The 21731-nt window shown below is 39.4% G+C and overlaps 1 protein-coding gene across 3 annotated transcripts in view; it reads left to right on the forward strand.

The window, feature by feature from the left end:
* Window positions 1-20908: 20908 nt before the first annotated feature.
* LOC136228553 (uncharacterized) overlaps window positions 20909-21731 on the forward strand; it is a 43280-nt gene continuing 42457 nt past the window's right edge. Inside the window, exons 1-2 of one of the 3 annotated variants that reach the window (XM_066016978.1) lie at window positions 20909-21437; window positions 21517-21613. In XM_066016978.1, coding sequence (XP_065873050.1) covers window positions 21157-21437; window positions 21517-21613 — 378 coding nt within the window. In that variant the 5' untranslated portion in view covers window positions 20909-21156. Of the gene's footprint in view, window positions 21438-21516; window positions 21614-21731 lie in introns of those variants that run through there. The other 2 variants (XM_066016976.1, XM_066016977.1) reach the window with 2 other exon arrangements.

Genomic DNA, 21731 nt, shown 5'->3' on the forward strand with positions numbered 1-21731 from the left:
GTCAAAACTGACATTTTTGACCAATTCCTGTAGGTCAGCTCGCCGAGCAGTGCGCGCTGCTCGGCGAGCTGGCCCTGCGCAGCCAGCTCTCCCGAGCTGGCCCAAAGGCCAGCTCATCGCGAGCTGGCATGGCCAGCTTGCCCGAGCAGGCCCCTGGAGGCCTGCTCGGCGAGCTGGCCTAAAAAGGCCAGTTCGACGAGCCGTTTTGCCCTGCACGCTTCCGCACGGTTGCTCGATGTTCCACGATGTAATTTTCGCCCGAATTTCCCCTGCGCATGCACGAAAACTCCAAATAACATTAGTCTCGAGGCTAAATTGACCCGCCGATCGCTCATTTTAAGCAAACGCTTCGTTTGGTGTGACTTTTGGCGGATCAATTAGCTATAAAAGATAACGAAATTATAACATACATGCCATTTTGGCCTTATTTGTGCTCTAATAATATGGACCAAAAGGTCTGTAAAAAGATGAGTGAGATTTTCGGTATTCCCCTTACCAAGGCTTTTGGTAACTATCTGGGGGTTCCTCTCCATAGTGATAGAGTTTCCAAAGCTTCTTTTAAAGAGATCTTTGATAGATCTAATAGTAAATGTGCTAGTTGGAAAGCTAAGTCCCTTTCGCTTGCGGGCCGTCTAACCTTGGTACAATCGGTGAACTGTGCGATTCCTAATCATATTATGCAAGCCTGTAAATTGCCTGGGCCTATTCTTAATGGTCTCGATAAAATCAATCGCCGTTTTCTGTGGGGGGCTCGGAAGAGGGGAAAAAAGATCCATCTTGTTCCTTGGAAGGAGGTTTGCCAACCTAAGAATATGGGAGGTTTGGGGATCAGGAAAGCCAGGGACAACAATAAAGTGTTGTTAATGAAGCTTCTTTGGAGAATGTGGCAGTCCCCGGAGGCTCTTTGGGTGCATTTATTATGCGGAAAATATAGAAAGGATAGGATTTTTAGGGGTCCAAAGGAGAGGGTTCTTAATTGTTCTTTCTTATGGAAAGGAGTTAATGTTGTGTTTTTAGAGTTTTGCTCTGGGATTGGTTGGTCTGTGGGAAATGGCAAATCTATTAGTTTTTGGAATGACATCTGGCTTGGGAAGAAGCATTTATTAGAGATTTGTACTTCTTTACCGCCTCTTGAGATTCGTAATTGGAATATTGCAGATGTTGTTGACTCAGAGGGTGATTGTGTTTGGTCTAGATTTGAGGCTTACCTTAGTCTGGAAACGCTGCTAAAAATTCGCGGAGTTAAAGTTAGTAGTAAGGAGGAAGATAGGGATAATCACTGTTGGTCCCTTACTAACAATGATGCTTATTCTTGTAAATCATCATTTGAGGCTTTTAATCTGAATTTGAATCCTCCCCCTTCAGTCACCTGGAAGAAGATTTGGGCCTTAAAAGTACCTTTTCGCATGAGAAGTTTCATGTGGCTTGGTGCTAAGAATAGGTTGCTGACTAATGTGGAAAGGAGAAGACGCCATTTAGTGGATTCTGATACTTGTGGCAGATGTAGAGCTCAGGCGGAAACCACCTGCCATGCTCTTAGAGATTGTGCTAAAAGTAAAAATGTGTGGAGGCAAGTTCTTTCGGTCGACTTGATTTCTGATTTCTTTGCCTATTCTGACCAAGATTGGTTTGTTGATGGTGTTAGTGGTTTTTATTGCCTGAGCTGGAGCATGGTGCTATCCTCTTTGTCGTCGTTTGTCACCAGCTTTGGCAGTGGAGGAATGCTGATATCTTTGGAGATGGAGCTATTATTATTCCTAATTTACTTGTCTTCTTCTCTAAGAAAAACAATTCTATTATTGATAGCTTCAAAATGGATATTTTATCCAATACTATCAGAGGAATAATGTTCATCTATTTGGATGGAGTAGACCTGGGGAAGGGATAATTAAATTAAATACTGACGGCTCTTGTCTCAGTGATGGCAGAATTGCGACTGGAGGTGCTTTAAAGGATGCCGGTGGTGCTTGGGTGTCTTGTTTTGCTCAGAACCTAGGGTTGGGATCGTCCTTCACTGCCGAGCTCTGGGGGATCTTCTCTGGACTTAAGATCGCCAAAAATCTAGGCTTGAAAAGACTGGTCGTGGAACAGACAACCTCGAAACGGTCAAAATGATCTCGGATAACAATGCTATGAGTCTGGGATGCCAAAACTTAGTTAAAGAGATTAAAAGATTAGGCACCTCTTTCGAGTCCATCAGCTTTGCCCACGTCTTCAGGGAGCAAAATCGAGTGGCAGACGGCCTTGCTGCCGAAGGCCATATGAGAACCTTGGGAGTAACAACTTTCTTCTCTCCTCCGGACTTCCTTTCTTCCTTACTTTTGGATGATCAAGTGGGGGTTAGCTTTCCTAGGCTAATCCTGGGCTAGTTTGAGGGGCTTTTGTTTGTTTTTCTTTCCTATTCTACTAAAAAAAATTAAGGATTAATTTAAAAAAAAAGAAATCATGATTTCACATTTTTACCTATCGATACTTGCGGGGTTTTTTGTCACAAAACAAACCATGTGGTTTGCGCTATTAGCAGAATCAAGGCAAATCCTTTAGCATTGTTCAAAATATAGGGGTAATTTCAGAATTATTATTATTATTATTACTTTCTTTGACTTTTCTCCTCCTCCTCTTCTTCTTCTTTATATTTTTTTAATTATAGAATCCAAACGTTTTAGAATTCCACACATTCTGGAAAACTTTTTAAACAAGTTTGGTTTGGTTACGGAGCCACATCTTGTACCTCATCACATTGGTTGGGTCAATGCTGTGAAGAAGCTTCGAGTTACTCATCGGTGCAAAGTTCCTTTCGCCATTAAGGCTTATCAAGATGAAGCTATATGCGATGTTGTAGAAGTGGATGCTTGCCACTTGCTCTTAGGAAGGCCATGGTAATGTGATTGTGATGCCTCACATAGAGGAGGAAGAAACACCTACACCATATGCAAAACCCTTGAAAAGTCATTATATTGAGAAAAAGAAAACCACCTTGAGTGCTTGTCTAATTCAGGAGTTGATTTTGAATGAATGCATAGGTAAACAGGGGAGACTAATCCAATGGAAGTTGACCCAATACCCAAGTATGTTAAGGATGCTACCTCACAAGAGAAACTTCTATAACTTTCACATTACGAAAAGATACAGCATCACATTGACTTGGATCTCGAGGATCATTTGCCTAGCCTCTCTCGTGATAGAGTAAGCTCCAAATAGAAGAATGAAGTTAAGAATGGGAAGATCAAGTTCGAAAGTGGTGAAGTAGAACCAATGTCTGAAGATGGAAAGTATGTTTCCTTCAAGGAGCAACCTTGAGGACTTCCACCTTTGGGGAAGATACTATGTGATATTACATGGGATCCCAGAGACCATGTACCAAGTCTTCCTTATGGTAGATTAAGCTCTAAAAAGAATAACGAAAGATACCTTGTGACGCCTCTAGGAAGACCTGAGACTCCCAAAACATGCATGACGCAGATGAGTCAAGTCACCCACTTGGTAAAATATGAACTTGTTGTTTTGTTCTTTATTAAAATGTACGTGTTGGAAACCATGCTTGGTTTGTTGAGGGAGTATAAACCTTATGAGAAGTATATGAGATGTAACCTTATGATGAAGAGTGTGAGCTTCTTGGAGCATTTAGTGAATAAGAATGGCATCCAGGATGACATAGAGAAGATGGGAGAAATCCAAGAGTTGTGGGATAGTGTCCAAGTTAATGAAGATGCCAATCTAGAAGCCTCGGGATTGTCAACTCAAGATAAAGAATGAGTATATACAAGGATTCTTGGGATCACTATGAAGTGGGTTGACAAGTGCCATCGAGATATTCCATTTGATGTCGATAATAGGGAGTAGAGGTTCATCGTAACATCTGGGTTAGTGATGTGAGGGATAGAGAATTCTAGGGATATTCAACTCAAATACATGTTGGTGTTTTTAAGGGTGCTCATGGGATCGCTCCAAATTGGGTTGATATGTGTCACCAGGACACTCCATTTGAGGTAAGCTATGAGCAGAAGAAGGTTGGGCTAGACTCCAAGTTAGTGAAATGGAGACCGAGAAGGTTCGGGGTTGGTCCGTTCAACGTGATATGGGGGTTTGGAAAAACGTTCGAAGTATTGTTGATGAGTGGTTTGACAAACTTCACCGAGATATTCCATTTGATGTCGGTAGAAGGTGCAAGATGAATGCCAAGGAGGATGAGAAGTCACAAGTTGAAATATAGGATAAATTTCGTGTGGAGAAGGAGAATCCGAAAGCTTATGGAATGAGCTTCATGAATTCATTTTGAGCAACACTTTTGCTTGATTTGAAAGTTTTGAGTCCGTTCAAGATCAACGAGTTTCTTCCATACTCAACAAGTAACTTGAGGACAAGTTTTTTTAAGAGGGCATGTATGATGAGGGCATCAAGTCGATCGAATGTGTGAAAACAAGTGGTAAGAGAAGCCGAGCCAAAGGGACGACACACCAAGAGAAAAAGAAGGTTATTCATGTGAAAACAAAGGCCACGTGCCGTGTAAACTTTAAAAGGCACCAACTTACACTTCGATACCAAACCCACACAATTGTGGGCTTTAAAAAGGTCACATGTTCATTCTGAAATGAAGCCCATACGCCGTACAGACTTTTTAAAAGGCTCTTGAAAATCAACATTTCCCCTTCTCCATCTTCCTACTAATTACAAGTTTGTCACCTCTTATTTGCAACTCATACCATCTACTTATTTACAACATTGTCACCCCTTTACCCTTATCCTATTTTATCCATTTTAAACTTTATCTAACTAGTTATGTATTTACGCTTTTATGTAATTTGCTATCTTTTAGGTTAGGAAGAGTATAAATCCATCTATTTCATGTAATGAATTAACTTTTTTTTATCAATTAATACAAATTATCTCTTTGAGAGTTATTGTATGGTTCATCACTCTTAACAACATGAATTTCAATTTCTATAAGTTTAGCTCGTGAATTTTGGGGGTTTCACGGCTCATTCAAGTTTAACTTGAGAATATCTTTGATATATTATGATTGAAAGCTCGATTAAATGCACAATTGGTCACTAAACTCACATGATTGTCTCAAAATTGTCACTCAACTTCAATTTGTCTTAATAAAATCATTCAACTTTGATTTTTGTCTCAATTAGGTCACTTTGGCTATTTTATTAATCAAAAGGCATCAGAATGATGTCATTGGTGACACGTCAAAATGAGCCAATTCAGATTTCTGACTGAAATGACACATGTCATCTACGTATGTGCCATCTGGTTGTCATGTGTCGGTTATTTTTGCGAAAAACACAAAATTTAATTTTTTTTTCATAAAAATAACTGACACGTGGCTGCCACGTGTCATTTCGGTTAGAGATCTGATTTTGACTTATGCTGATGTGTCAGCTATGACATCACTATGATGCCTTTTAACCTTTAAAATCATCAGAGTGAGCTAATTAAGATAAAATTTAAAGTTGAATGATTTTATTGAGACATTAAAATTGAATGACCATTTTGTGATAATTATATAAATTTAGTGACCAATGATGTATTTAATGTTGAAACACCTTTCCACATGATTTTGATTTGACAAACTTATTTAAGTTAATCCATGATTAAGGAGCAGTTAAATTTAAGTACTTTGATTTAATTGTACTAATATGGTTGTTCAATGTTGAGTATAACTATAAATGAAAACAGAATCAAAAAGTAAGACAGGACGAAGTCAGCATGAGAACATAGCACAAGCTGAGTGAAGTGAACTCAACATGATAGAAGATAAGTCATCTTCAGAACAAATACTTAAAGATGAAGCTGACCAAAAAGCTGAGTGGAATGCAACTCAGTATCAAAGAAGAGAAGTCTTCCTCTAAGCTAATGCTTGCAGACGAAGCTGACCACGGAAGCTGAGTAAGAATATGACTCAGAAACAAAGAACAAAAGCAACGTCAATACAGTCAAGCTGAGTGTTCGTCAGGACAGCACGAATGATACGTTTGCTAGAAGACAAGATCCGACAACTGTCTGCACCAATAATAGAAACCTTGGAATTACGCACAGAGTCAATTTCGAAATGCATGGGTCAACTGTCCGTTAGCTAAAAGACGAACTGGCACTAGAAGACGCACCTGCGGGAAGAAGACAAGCCTGACGCCTGCGGAATTCAGACGACAGGATTGGCCTGCAAATCTGAAGCTGACCAGAACAATGTCGTAAGAAAGAGCCGTTTGAATCCAACGGATAATTCCGGATTCAAATGATTATGTCTTCAGATTTCAACTATAAAAGGACAAGTTCATTCTTGGATCCTTTGGCGATTGCTGATATACAAAAAGAGAAAAATACAAAGCACATTAAAACAAGAAAAAGATCTTACACCAAACTTCCATTTCTGTGTAAAAGCTAGATTGATTTTGTAATCATCTAAAGTGTTCTTCATCTAGAAAGAACAAGTTTATATCAATTGTAAAATTGAGAGAGTGGTGCTGAGTACTCGGTTTTAAGTACTCAGTGGTAGAGAAATCTAGGTGTTCGGTTATAGCACTTAGTAGGAGTTAAGTAGATGAATAGAGGAAGGTACTCTTGCATATTCAACTGCCTTGTAAACGGTTTGTGCTCTACCTTTAAAGAGCTCAGTATTGGATTGAAAAAGCCCGGAGGGACTGGACATAGGCGGAGAGGCCGAACCAGGATAAGTCGTGCTGAGTAATTTCTAACTCTCTCTCAATACATATTTGTAAGTGTTGCTTGATTAAATTACTCAGTATATAAATCGTAAAAGCTGACACTGAGTAATCTGGTGCTGAGTTGGAAGCTAACCTCAAGTGTTAATTCCCAACTCACGTGTAAAACAGTTCTAGTCAGCATCCGACTAAAGCTCTCTTACATCTCTCGGCCGTGCTGACCTAAACTAAGTTAAGTCACTTAAAGAATTATATTAAGTCAGCATAATTAAGCGAAAAAGTTATATTAGTTCCTAAACCCCCTTGGAACTAATCACACGGGACCAACAAGTGGTATCAGAGCTAGGTAGCTCACTACTCAAAGATAAAACTATCTTGAGCTGATCCCGATAAATGGCTGAGAACAGCACTCGTTTCCTTCCCGGAAATCAAACAACACAGATACTCCCTGAGAGATTATCGATTAGTCGGCCTCCCCTATTCTTTGGATCTAATTATACCTTCTGGAAGAACAGGAAGAAAAATTTCATTCAAGCCACAAACATGAGTGCATGGCTTGCAATAGTACAAGGTCCATACGTGCCTTAAAAAACTGTTAACAATGAGAAAGTTGTTAAGAGTGAAACTGAGTGGTCAGAAGATGACCCTAAGAAATTACAAAATAATGTTTCGGCTGTCAATATGCTTCACTGTGCGTTAGATGCTGCAGAGTACAACAAAATTTCAGGTTGTGAGTCAGCACATGAGATTTGGAAAAAGCTGGAAGTGACCTATGAAGGCACAAGCAAGGTCAAGGAGTCCAAAGTGAACCAACATATGAGACTGTACGAGCTGTTCGAGATGAATGAAAACAAAGACATCTTGGAGATGAACTTAAGGTTCACCAATATTATAAATGAGCTCAAGAGGCTCGGAAAGAATTTTACCGAAGAGGAACAGGTGAAGAAAATATTAAGAAGTCTTCCCAAAAGCTGGCAAGCTAAGAAGACAGCTGTGGAAGAAGCTCAGGACTTGACCACGTACAAATACGACGAGCTAATCGGATCTCTGCTGACTCATGAGATCTCTATGAAAAACTTCGAAGCAAAAGAGAAGTCAGAAGACAAGAAGCAAAAATCACTTGTCATGAAAGCTGACTCAACCGAAGCTGACTCGTCAGATGATGAGGAGATGGCCATGTTCACAAGAAAGATGAAGAAGATGTTCAAAAAGAATGACAAGAACAGCAAAAGGCCATACAAAAGAGGCGATAGGTACAAAGCTGAGTCCAGTGACAACAGATATAAGAAGGACAGCTCAAAGCCTGTCACATGCTTCGAGTGCCATCAAACTGGGCACATTAAGTCAAGCTGCCCTAACTTAAAGAAAGAAAAGATGGGAAGTAAAAAGGAAATGGTGGCCACATGGAGCGACAGTGATGAGTCAACCTCATCAGAAGCTGATGCAAATGAAACAGCAAACATATGCTTCATGGCCGATGACGCTGCTGACCAAAGCCGATCTGAGCAAGATGACCTCTTTGATGATTCTGACCAAGAGGAACACTCCAATGAGGTAACATCTCTACTCTTGCTTAGAAATGAAATGGTTAACGCCCTGAGTGATTTATATACACTGACTAAAAAGTGTAACAAGAAAATAAAGGCACTCAGCAGGCGATGTGATGAGATTGAAGAGGTCAAACTGAGTGACCTACGATATCTTCTCCAAGATAACAGCAGGCAAGATGAAAATCTAAAAGTCATGCATCGTTTTGTCTCGGAAGTCCAAACTGAGTCAAAGAAACTTAGAAAGGACATCACAACCATACAGAACCAGCTGAGTAAATCGGCCAAGAAAAGGTTCTATCCCAATGCTGAGTATCAGGGTACTGGTCAGCATAGACAGTACACTCAGCATAACAGTCAGTGTGGCTGTTGTGGGAAAAGAGGACACACCATAGATGTGTGTTGGTATACTCGGTGGAATGTCTAATGTGACTTCTGCGGAAAGAAAGGCCATACTACTAAGGTATGTTGGCATGCTCAGCACAATCGTGCTGACCAGAAACAAAATCACTCTCAAAGGGTGACCTATTGTGACTTCTGTGGTAAAGCTGGCCACACAATAAATATATGTCGTCACAAATATATGCTAACCAACGAGGACCCAAAAAGAATTGGGTACCTAAAGATGAATGATTCAAAATGCAGGTGAGCCTAAGGTGCGTGGAGAAGTCAAAACTTTGGTATATTGACAGCGCATGCTCGAGGCATATGACTGGTGATGAAACCCAGTTCATCACACTTGAGCGTAAACGAGGTGGAAGTGTAAGCTTCGGAGACAATAAAAAGGGTAAGATAGTTGGGTCAGGTACTATCGAAGGTAACCCTACTATTGAGTCAGTCTCCTTAGTCAGGGTTCTCAAATATAACCTATTGAGCATAGCTCAGCTGTGTGACAGCGGTAGAAAGGTTGTATTTGACGCCACTCAGTGTCGGATACTCGAGGGAAAAACAAACGATTTGATTTTAACTGCCCCTCGTGTTGACAATGTATATATGTTGAGTTTAGAAAAACAATTTTCTAAAAATGTATGCTTAGTGCCTAAGAGGATAACTCCTGGCTATGACATAGGAGACTTGGTCATGTAAGCATGGACCTCCTTGCCAAATTAGCTAGAAAGCAATTAGTTGAGGGATTGCCCAAATTGAAATTTGAAAAAGATCAATTATGTAATGCTTGTCAGCAAGGTAAACAAACGAAAAAGTCTTTTCAAAGTAAAAATATTATCTCAACCAAGAGACCATTGGAATTACTACACTTGGACCTTTTCGGACCTGTCCAGCCACTCAGCTTGGGCGGTAAGAAATTTTCCTTAGTCATTGTAGACGATTTCTCTCGGTATACTTGGATCATCTTGCTGAGTAGCAAGGATGAAACATTTGAGATGTTCACAACATTGATTAAAAAGCTTGAAACTGACAAAGACCTAAAAGTAGCTCATATTAGAAGTGATAATGGCGGAGAATTCAAGAACCAACAGTTTGACGAATTCTGTGAAGTCAGTGGCATTGACCATAACTTTTTTGCTCCTAGGACGCCTCAACAAAATGGGGTTGTTGAAAGGAAGAACAAAACAATAGTCGAAATTGCTAGGACAATGTTGAGCGAAAATAGGCTTCCAAAGTATTTATAGGGTGAAGCTATCCATACAGCATATTATATACTAAATAGGGCTATAGTTAGACCTATACTCAAGAAAACCCCTTATGAACTTTGGAAAGGACGAAAGCCCAACATTGGCTACTTTCGTGCCTTTGGGTGTAAATGTTTTATACTCAACACAAAAGATAACCTTGCTAAATTTGATGCTAAAGCTGACGAAGCGATCTTTTTAGGGTACTCAACTAACAGTAAAACATATAGGGTGTATAATAAACGAACTCAAGTTGTAGAAGAGTCTGTCCATATCGAGTTCGATGAAACTGACCCTACAGGAAAGATAACTCAGTCTGCCGAAGATGGCCCAAGCTCAGCTTCCGCTGACCAAAATGGAGCCGCTGAGTCGTCGCCACAAGGGCTGACCAAAGGTAAACACGAACCCGAAATTACCTTTGCTGACCAATCTACTCCTGCAGATATTATAGAAACACCTATTCCAGACAACTCAACATTACCTAAAGAAGTCAAAATTCCAAAAAGACACTCGGAGAAGTCCATTCTTGATGCTGCTGAAAACAAGCTGATGACGAGAGATCAGCTTAGAAAATATCTCAGCAATGTTGCGTTCGTCCCAGTCTTTGAACCAAAGAACTTCACCGATGCTGAGCACGACGAATTCTGGATCAATGCTATGCAAGAAGAGCTTGATCAATTCAAAAGAAATGAGGTATGAGATTTAGTACCAAAACCTAGGAATCAAAAGACCATAGGAACTAAGTGGGTCTTTAGAAATAAACTAGATGAGCAAGGCAATGTAGTAAAAAACAAAGCCCGAATGGTAGCCTAAGGCTATAGTCAGCAAGAGGGCATTGACTATGGTGAAACCTTTGCTCTCGTTGCTAGGTTAGAGGCTATACGTATATTATGTGCATATGCTAGTTTCATGAACTTCAAACTATATCAAATGGATGTCAAAAGTGCTATTCTTAATGGATTTATAAACGAAGAGGTGTATGTTAGTCAGCCTCTAGGGTTTGAAGATCCAAAATTTCCAAACCACGTTTATAAACTCAAGAAGGCCCTGTACGGCCTGAAACAAGCACTACATGCTTGGTACGAGAGGTTGACCAATTTCCTGCTGACCAGGAACTACGTCAGGGGAAAAGCTGACACAACCTTATTCATTAAGAAAAAGGGTAAAAATACCCTGCTGGCACAAATTTATGTAGATGATATAATATTTGGTGCTACTGACGAATCTATGTGCAAAGAATTCAGTAAACAGATGCAAACTGAGTTCGAGATGTCTATGATGGGCGAACTCAACTTCTTCCTTAGACTTCAAATCAAGCAAGGGAAGAATGGCATCTTCATTAGTCAGTCTAAGTACGCCAAAGAAATGTTGAAGAAATTTGATATGGAAGAATGCAAGCCCATATCTACCCCAATGGGTACTGACACTGTCCTTTGTGCTGACGAGAAAGGTAAGTCAGTAGATAGTAAATTATATCGAGGTATGATTGACTCTCTACTCTATCTTACTACTAGTAGACCTGATATTCAGTACTCAGTATGTTATTGTGCAAGATATCAAGCTGACCCCAGAGCATCTCATCTTATAGCTGTGAAAAGAATTTTTAGATATTTGCAGAGCTCAGTTAATGCAGGTCTATGGTATCCAAATTCAAATGACTTCACACTCATTGGATACACTGATGCTGACTATGGACGAGATAAGCTAGAGCGTAAGAGTACTTCAGGAGGGTGTCACTTCTTTGGAAGCTGTCTAGTATCTTGGTTCAGCAAGAAGCAATCGTCAGTGGCCCTGTCAACAACTGAAGCTGAGTACATTACTGCTGGAAGCTGTGTGGCTCAAGTTCTATGGATAAAGCAACAGCTTGAGGATTATGGCGTAAAACGGAAACAATAGAGGTCAAATGCGACAACAAGAGTGCCATTGACCTATCTAAAAATCCAATCCAACACAGCAGGATGAAGCATGTCAGCATAAGGCATCACTTCATTAGAGATCATGTACTCAAGGGCGAGATCAAGCTGACCTATGTTCCTACAGATGAACAGCTTGCGGATATCTTCACAAAGCCTCTGGCTCGTGAGCAATTTAACATTCTAAGGGAATCTATCAATATGTCTAATCCTCTCCACTAAAATTCCATGTTTAAATTGAATGTTGAGTGATTACCATGCTGAGTGATTCATGCTAAATTAGTAACTGTTGTATGCTGACCTAAATATGAAATATATCACTCCATGCTGAGTAGACATACATACTGAGTGATTAACATACGCTGAGTTACTAAGCATGACGAAATTCTTCTACGTAAAACTGACTATTCAGAATATCAAACGTTTAGAATTCTCGATACTGAGTAAATCCGTTGCACAATTAATGCTAGCACGCGTATTAAATAGCCACCTAGGATGACATAGGCGCAATAATTAGAAAACACATGCGCCGATTGTGTCATAAATGCCAGAATTATTGTCGATTGATCATCTCGAGGTAAAACGACTACTCCAACGTATCAGATCAACTCGGCATTTCTATAAATAGTGGACGAATTCCCACTTGTATCTCTTTACACTCAAAATTTCTGGCATTCTCTCTCTCTCTCTCTCTTAAATCCCAAAACCTCTCTAAAATCCTTGAGAAAATCATGTCTGATTCTCAAAACATCTCCGGTGCCGGTTACGACGACAACCGCTCCGATGAAAATCCACCTTCTCCTACTCAGCAGATATATGTAGAGACTTCAACTGAGTCTCAAGGTCATGGTCAGCATGACCAATCTAAGGTCAGCACCTCCGGCAAAGACCCTCGAGCTGACCAAGCAACTCCATCCAAGAAACAGAAAAAGAAGAAGGAAAAGAAAGACAAGCAACCTGAGGAAAAAGAATTTGTTCAAGTTTACAACTGTGTCAAGAATTGTGAGGTACTTCGCTGCCGGTAGTTCTCCCCAAGTTTCGTAACAGCTGAAAAACCGTTCTGCGAATGGATCTCTAAAAACGGGTGGTCAGAATTATTTTCTCTGTCCGGTAAAACTTACCCCTGGTTAGTAAGGGAATTTTATTCGAATCTCAAAGTGGATAAGGACAACGCCGACCATCTAGTCACCAAGGTCACAGGCAAGGACATCATAATAACTCCATCCTATCTAGCAACTTTGCTAAAGCTGCCGAACAAAGGTAAAGAATTCAGAACCACAAACGTCAAACTTGACTACCCTGTTGAGTTCTATAAACCGATGACTCACAAAGGAGAAATAGCCAGTACATGTATGGGTCAGGATCAAAAAATGGCTCATTACATCCTGACCAACTTCATATTCCCTAAGGTTAACTCTGCCTCATCAGCCTCCAATTTCGAGCAAAACTTCATATGGCACATGCTGACCTACAAACCACTCAACATGCCCGTATTTCTTGTCGGTGCATTTGAACGAAGTATTGGGAAACTCAGGATAGGCTCCCTTATCATGAGAATTCTTGAAGACCAACAGGTAAACACTAGACCTGGCAATTATCGTGTTCGAGTCGTGTTCGTATCATATCATTTCGGGTTCGTGTCACAAAAGAGTAAACCCAAACCCAACCCAAAAACTTTCGTGTCAAAGTCGTGTTAACCTGTTCGGGTTAGTGTCAATTTCGTGTCGTGTTTTTAGATTACATGTAATTTTGTTATGCATATATATTAATAATAACTCTTAAAAATATAAAAAAGATATGGTACTGCTTTTTAAACGTTTTATATCATTTTTAGATTAGTATGTTACCAATAATTATCGAAAAGTTCGATAATATCATATTAGAAGGTCATGTAATGTTTTTATAACAATTTAGGAAATTCAAATCAATATTTGCAATTAATAATTATAATTTTATTATCTTTATTAATAAAGTGACATAAAAATACGAGAGAATATAACAATAATTTTCAATATCCGTGTCAGTTTCGTGTTTTCGGGTTGACACGAAAATGACACGAAAATTAACGTGTCATTTCGTGTCGTGTCAACTTTCATGTCGTGTCATAAAACCCTAAACACTAACACTAAAAAAGCATGTCGTGTTCGTATCGTGTCATCGGGTTGTGTGTCGCTTTGCCGGGTCCACGGCTGGTGAAGCCGAGTCATGGGGTACTAAGATCACAGCGGCACTGCTGTTTGGGTTGGCATACAACCAACCCCTCAAGTCTAAGAAAGGAAAAGGGGTTGTTGAAGAGAATGAGGAAGCAGGTAATGCTGAGGGAGGAGAACAAGCTATGCCCACTAAGAAAGGAAAGACAGTGGTGGTAAGCAAGGAACCTGCTGACCGCACTCGGCAGGACAAAAAGCGGAAAGCTAACCAGTCAGCAAAGGATGTGAACACCGCTCCTAAAAAGCTAAGAATAGTATCCAGTGCGAGGAAAGCTGATGCTGAGCAAGGTCAGGAGGTGCCTAAGTCAGTAGAAAAACTGAAAAGGCAAGTTGAGCCTGAGGAAGAGAGTGAGGATACTCCTGAGCAACCTTTGTAAAAGAAGCAGAAACCTTATGGGTTAAAACCGATTGATGTACCTCCTCTAGATTTTTTAGTCTCTGAAGACTCATACTTTGTAAGAAGTCAAGAGATTGATCTTGAGAAAACCCCTGCTGACCAAGAAGAAGAACTAGGAAATGATGAAGGTCGGTTTGATGTTGAAAGGACAGATGATGCTGAGCCAAGTAAGGAAGTTGATGCTGAGCAAAATCAAACAGTTGATGTTGAGCAGGTTGAGAATCCAACTGTGCCGAGTAAGACAGTTGATGCTGAGTCCATAGAGAAAGACAAGGCTATGGAAGATCTCAATGCTGACCTTGGGTTGAACTCATCTTCTGGGTCCCTTGACTCCATTGCTGCTGATCCAACTCCTCCAACTCATAAGACCAGCACTGGCAAACGACTCAAGCGAAAAGCTCACAAGTCTCCTATCATTGACATTCTGGATGATTCTCCACTAAGAGAACCAATTACTGCTCTCACAAAACTTCAGTTTCAATTCTTCTCTGAACCAACTCCAGATCAACTTCGAGAAAAGCAAGCCTCTGTTTCTCAAGCTGAGGAACAAGCCGACCCCAATGCTCCAAAAGGTCATGTTTTTACCGAGCAAATGCTCGAAGTTCCTGCTACTCAACACGATGAGTTAGCAAAGGAAAATCCTGCTCAGGTCAGCTCTGCTTTACCTCAAACTTCTACAACTACTCAGCTTCAGACTGACTCTGAACAGGTCAACATCTCTGCCGATCCACCTCTTCCAAATCCTTTATCACAAAATGAAAACCAGTCAGTTCCTGCTGCTGACTTAAACAAAAGCCCAGCTGCTGACCGAGCTAGCACATCCAAGTCTGGACAGCATAATACTCCTCCTCCATCCGTTCCTATTCCATTTCCAGTCTCTGAACCACAACATGATGAATCTTATGCTTATCTGCATGCTACTGAGTCTGGCCGAAGAATCATTGAATCAGCTCAAGCCCTAATTCAAGATATTCATCAATCCAATGCCGATATTGCTGGGTCTGTCAATGTTGAGCCAACTCAACTTTCTTCTGTCACTCAGCTTTTAACTGAAATCAAGGGTCTCAAGGACTTACTGAGTGTCATGACATCTTTTCAATCTCAACAACCCAAGCAAGAATCTATCATGAAGCTGGCTGAACTCCAGCTGACAATGGTCAATCATATGAATGCTATCCAGGGCCAACTCAACACGTTGTCAGTTGCAAACTCAGTCTATGCAACCTCTATTGAGGTTAATCAGCTTTTCACCCAGCTAAGTTCTGAGCTGACCGGGACTCGTGAATTAGTCTCCTCCTCCTCCCAGTGTTCCATTGAGCAGATCAGCGAAGCTGTTCGCCTACTCAACTTAAGTAAAGAAGAAATGGATACTAACCAAGTAAAAACAAATGAGATTCTGCAGTACTCTCAAGCCACACTCAACCATGTCCGGCATACAAATGCTCAACGTCAGTTCTACGATTCTGCGTTGCTCAAAATGTACCATCAATCATATGCCAAGCTGACAGAATCTATAACTTGGATAGGGAAATCACAGGAATATCTTCTAAGCATGCTGAGTGCTACCATTAGGATTCCTGCTACCACTCTGGACGATGGCATGGCCGTCTTCGATGGTCTTCGGGAGAGTACAAGTCAACTTCAATCATACTCAGCAAAATTGGCTCGTGCTGTTCTTCGCGAGACATTTATTCCCCCTTCATCTGATGCTGGCAAAATGGGGGAGAAAGAAATGCAAGCTGCTGGAATTGAACAGAGAATGGGAGGAGCATCTGGTTCAGGAACTCAGGGTCAGCAACAACAAACCGCCAAAGGGAAAGGCAAAGTAAATCCTGCTCACCAAGCTCAAGTCAACAGGAAGAAATAGATTGGCTAGTTGTAGCTTTTGACTTGTAGTTTTATCTGGCGTGTTATGTTTTGTTAATGCTGACCATCTATATATATTCATGCATCCTTTATTCAAATTGAAAAATCTTATGTGATGCTTACTTACTTATTGTGCTATGTGTTGATCTGTCTTATTTGAACAAACAAACAAAATTAAAATGGAACATACTCAGTACACATTAGCTCTGATACATCCTTCCATAAACTCTCATACCTAAACTATCCATGTATCAAACTGAGTAAACATAAGTTTCAAGCATTGAACTCTTCTGAAAGCTGACCTAGGTTCATCTGAATTAGATCTTAGAAGGTCTAGAATTGAACTAAGTTAGTATAGGCATGTCTTAATTTTTACTCGATTAAATCTTAGAAGGTTTAGAGTTAAGTCAATAGATGCAACCCTTACGGGGGAGTAACTTCAGAAGCATAAAAAGAATTTCAATCATGGGGAATCTCAATGCTGAGTTCCATTAATTAAATATTTTCCCAACATCAAAATGGGGGAGTTTGTTGAAACACCTTTCCACATGATTTTGATTTGACAAACTTATTTAAGTTAATCCATGATTAAGGGGCAATTAAATTTAAGTACTTTGATTTAATTGTACTAATATGGTTGTTCAATGTTGAGTATAAGTATAAATGAAAACAAAATCAAAAAGTAAGACAGGACAAAGTCAGCATGAGAACATAGCACAAGCTGAGTGAAGTGAACTCAACATGATAGAAGATAAGTCATCTTCAGAACAAATACTTAAAGATGAAGCTGACCAAAAAGCTGAGTGGAACGCAACTCAGTATCAAAGAAGAGAAGTCTTCCTCTAAGCTAATGCTTGCAGACGAAGCTGACCACGGAAGCTGAGTAAGAATACGACTCAGAAATAAAGAACAAAAGCAACGTCAATACAGTCAAGCTGAGTGTTCGTCAGGACAACACGAATGATCTGTTTACTAGAAGACAAGATCCGACAACTGTCTGCACCAATAATAGAAACCTTGGAATTACGCACATAGTCAATTTCGAGATGCATGGGTCAACTGTCCGTTAGCTAAAAGATGAACTGGCACTAGAAGACGCACATGCGGGAAGAAGACAAGCCTGACGCCTGCGGAATTCGGACGACAGGATTGGCCTGCAAATCTGAAGCTGACCAGAACAATGTCGTAAGAAAGAGCCGTTTGAATCCAACAGATAATTCCGAATTCAAATGATTGTGTCTTCAGATTTCAACTATAAAAGGACAAGTTCATTCTTGGATCCTTTGCCGATTGCTGATATACAAAAAGATAAAAATACAACGCACATTAAAACAAGAAAAAGATCTTACACCAAACTTCCATTTCTGTGTAAAAGCTAGATTGATTTTGTAATCATCTAAAGTGTTCTTCATCTAGAAAGAACAAGTTTGTATCAATTGTAAAATTGAGAGAGTGGTACTGAGTACTCAGTTTTAAGTACTCAGTGGTAGAGAAATCTAGGTGTTCGGTTATAGCACTTAGTAGGAGTTGAGTAGACGAATAGAGGACGGTACTCTTGCATATTCAACTGCCTTGTAAACGCTTTGTGCTCTACCTTTAAAGAGCTCAGTATTGGATTGAAAAAGCTCGGAGGGGCTCTGGGGACTGGACGTAGGCGGAGAGGCCGAACCAGGATAAGTCGTGCTGAGTAATTTCTAACTCTCTCTCAATACATATTTGTAAGTGTTGCTTGATTAAATTACTCAGTATATAAATCGTAAAAGCTGACACTGAGTAATCTGGTGCTAAGTTGGAAGCTGACCTCAAGTGTTAATTCCCAACTCACGTGTAAAACAGTTCTAGTCAGGATCCGACTAAAGCTGTCTTACATCTCTCGGCCGTGCTGACCTAAACTAAGTTAAGTCACTTAAAGAATTATATTAAGTCAGCATAATTAAGCGAAAAAGTTATATTAGTTCCTAACCCCCCTTGGAACTAATCACACGGGACCAACATTTAACTCATTGAAAACTATCACCCCAAACCCAATCCATATAATATTACAATTGGATAAATCTATTTATGGTTTATTCCGGTGGGTTTCTTTTGCTCTTGATACTTTATTTTAAGATTTTTAGTATCAATTTTATTAATTTAAGTGAGATAATTACTAGAATTAGATATAATTGATATTTCTTCAATTGAGTTTCATACATTTTGCTTTTGATTTAATGTTAAAGGTGTTGAAACACATTTCCACATGATTTTGATTTGACAAAATTATTTAAGTTAATCCCATGATTGAGACAATTAAATTTAAGTGTTTTGATTTAATTGTACTAATGTGTTTGTTCAATGTTGAGTATATTAACTAACGAGAACAGGAACTTAAAGTCCATAAAAGAAAGACAGAACAAAGTCAGCATAAGAAGTCACACAGCGGAAGCTGAGTAGAATGCAACTCAGCTTTACGAAATAAACGTCTTCTTCAAAAAAGCTTGAAGGCAAAGCTGCGAAGTCAAGCTGAGCAATACTCAAGACGCCGCTAAGTCAAGCTGAGTGATAATCAAGTCAGTGTCCAATTATCCGTCAACTTGTGAGACAAAGTCTGACACATTTCAGAAGCCTCGGAAATCCGTTTCAAGGACCTTTTCGAGACGTATGGACCATCTGACGTTTGGCAAGAAGACAAACCTGGCACTAGAAGACGAACTGGCGCAAGAAGATGAATCTGGCAAGCCTGGCTCATGCGAAAATCAGAAGACAGGACTGGCCTGTAATTCTGGAAGCTGACCAATCAATGACGAAAGAAGACCGTTTACTCTCAACGGATATGTCTGAATTCAAATCATTGAAGCTTCAGAATTCACTATAAATGGACAAGTTCATCACTTGGATCATTGCCGAACACATACAAGAGAGACACAGACAAGCAAAATCATCACTAAGTCAAAAATCCAAAAGAGAAGCTGTCTGAATAGAAAAAGCAAGTTCTTACACCCAATTCCAATCATTGTGTAAAAGTCTAGAGTGAATTGTATTCATCTAAAGTGTTCTTCGTTTTGTGAGAACAATCTTGTATCAATTGTAAATGTTAGAAGAGTGAAGCTAAGTACTCGGTTATAGTACTCAGTGGTAGAGAAAATCTGAATACTCGGTTATAGTGTTCAGTGGTAGATAGGATTGAGTAGACGAATAGAGGACGGTACTCTTGCATACTCAGTTGCTATTGTAAACGGTTTGTGCTCTACCTTTAAAGAGCTCAGTAGTGGATTGAAAAAGCCCGGAGGGATTCTGGGGACTGGACGTAGGCGGTGAGGCCGAACCAGGATAAGTCTGCTGAGTAATCTCTAACCCTTTCTCTTGATATATATGTATATGTATGTGTTGCTTGCTTAAATTGCTCAGTAAATAATTTGTACAAGCCGACGCTGAGAAATCAGAGTGCTGAGTTGGAAGCTGACCTAAAGTGTTACTTCCCAACTCACAATTGAAACAGCTCTAGTCAGTATCTGATTAAAGTTGTCTCACATCTCACTCAGCCTTGCTGACCTAAAGTTAAGTTAAATCGTCAAACATTTAATTAAGTCAGCATTATAAAGCGAAAAAGTTACATTAGTTCCTAACCCCCCTTGGAACTAATCATACTACGTTACACGGGACCAACAAAAGATGTTGAATTTTTTTGAATAAAATTATATATTAATTTAAATACCAACAAACACTTCTTTTCGTGAACAGTCGTGTTCATATATGAGCAGTCGTGTCTGTCTGTGTACAACCATGTTCTTCGAGTTCTATGCATATAGAATGGATTGCCAAATTCATAAGATGTTGAAAAAAGATATTCTCTAGAATTTTTCCTACTCTCTGTCTGTTTGTTTTCCTACTCCGATGATAACGAGTCTACACACGGTTTGAGTTTGCTTGCGTAATTTGTTTACAGTCGTATTTGTTCATGAAAAGACATATCCTTTTGAGTTCTATTTATATAGAATGGATTATCAAATTCATAAGTTGTTGATAAAATAAATATTTTCTGAATGTTTATATTCTCTATCTGTTCATAGTGTTTTTGTTTCCTACTCCAATGATAACGAGTCTACACACGGTTTGAGTTCGCTTGCATAATCTGTTGTATCCTGTGTGACGATCGTCAATAGCGACAACATCTATCTTAAGAAAAAAGTTAGACAAATCTGAGGCATGTATTAGCAGTTTCCTTAAGAGAGATATCGTCGCTATTGACGATCATCTCCCAGGATACAACAAATTACGCAAGCGAACTCAAACCGTGTGTAGACTCGTTATCATCGGAGTAGGAACATATTTACCGTTAATCTCCACAAATTTTGGGAGTGTAAAGCTAGTTATAAATAAAATTAATAAATAGTTGATTTTAATAAAACCAAAAGAACTCAGGATAGAAAATTATGTATGCAAACTCATTCTCTTACCAAATAATCAAATAAAAAATTAATTTTAATAAAACTTAAAATTTTAATAATATATAATTTTAAGAAATTAATAATATATTTATTAAAAAAAAAGAAATTAATAATATATTTCCAAAAATACAATAACAAATTAATGTAATAATATCTTAAGAAACTTTTTAACTAGATTCAAAACTCATGTGACAACAAACAACTTACAACCATAATAATAAGAAAGAAAATGTTAATTCCATTATCCATTTAAGCTCGTATAAACACGTTGCCGTTACGCTTGTCATTTGTCTGTTGAGTTCCCGCCTCAGTGCCTCCTACGATCTGTGATTTACTCTTGACACTGCGCGATCACAAATTCACGATTTAGGGCTAAAATGATCATCCGCCTGATAATCATTTAAAGCTTTGAAATCGGAAATTTGAAATTTACACATTGTTATGTCAAATTCACGATTCTTTTCCCCAACCTGAAGCGATTCCCAACAAATCCATCAATGTTTTTCCACGGCTTACTCCGCCAGAGACTTGAGTCTCTTTTGCAGCCATGGCTGCGAGAACAACCGGAGATTGAAATCGAATTAGGTTTTATCAACTCTAGAATAACCGCGAAGAACCTCAGTTTAGATTCATCAGCTCTCAATAGGCTCCTCGACGAGCCCTCTGGCTTCTCCTGCAAAGAAGTTTTTGTCGAGGAACTCAGTGTTCGCTTCTCCAACTGGTCTGCCCCTGCCCTTAAGATTGAAGTTCGCGGTGTCAATGTCACCCTTTTAGCTGGGTAACTGACGGCATTTTATTTTGTTTTGTTTTGTTTGTTTTTTGTTTTATCTCATTTTACTCATTCATTGTATTGATAGCGAGGGGAAGGAAGAGGGGAGTTCGGCACGGGTCAGGAAATCGACTGAAACGGTTAACGATGACAAGAAGAGGGCTGTTGCTGAAATTGATCCTGAGGTATTTGTTTTGCACTGATATTTTTTAATGAATGAGTAATAATATGAGATATTTCTATCGATGCCTTTGTCAAAATAAATGGAAGTTTAACGAATGAGTGATGGGGCTTTCTACGTCT

This window comes from Euphorbia lathyris, chromosome 5, assembly GCF_963576675.1.
Source record: "Euphorbia lathyris chromosome 5, ddEupLath1.1, whole genome shotgun sequence".
In the NCBI taxonomy this organism is placed as follows: domain Eukaryota; kingdom Viridiplantae; phylum Streptophyta; class Magnoliopsida; order Malpighiales; family Euphorbiaceae; genus Euphorbia; species Euphorbia lathyris.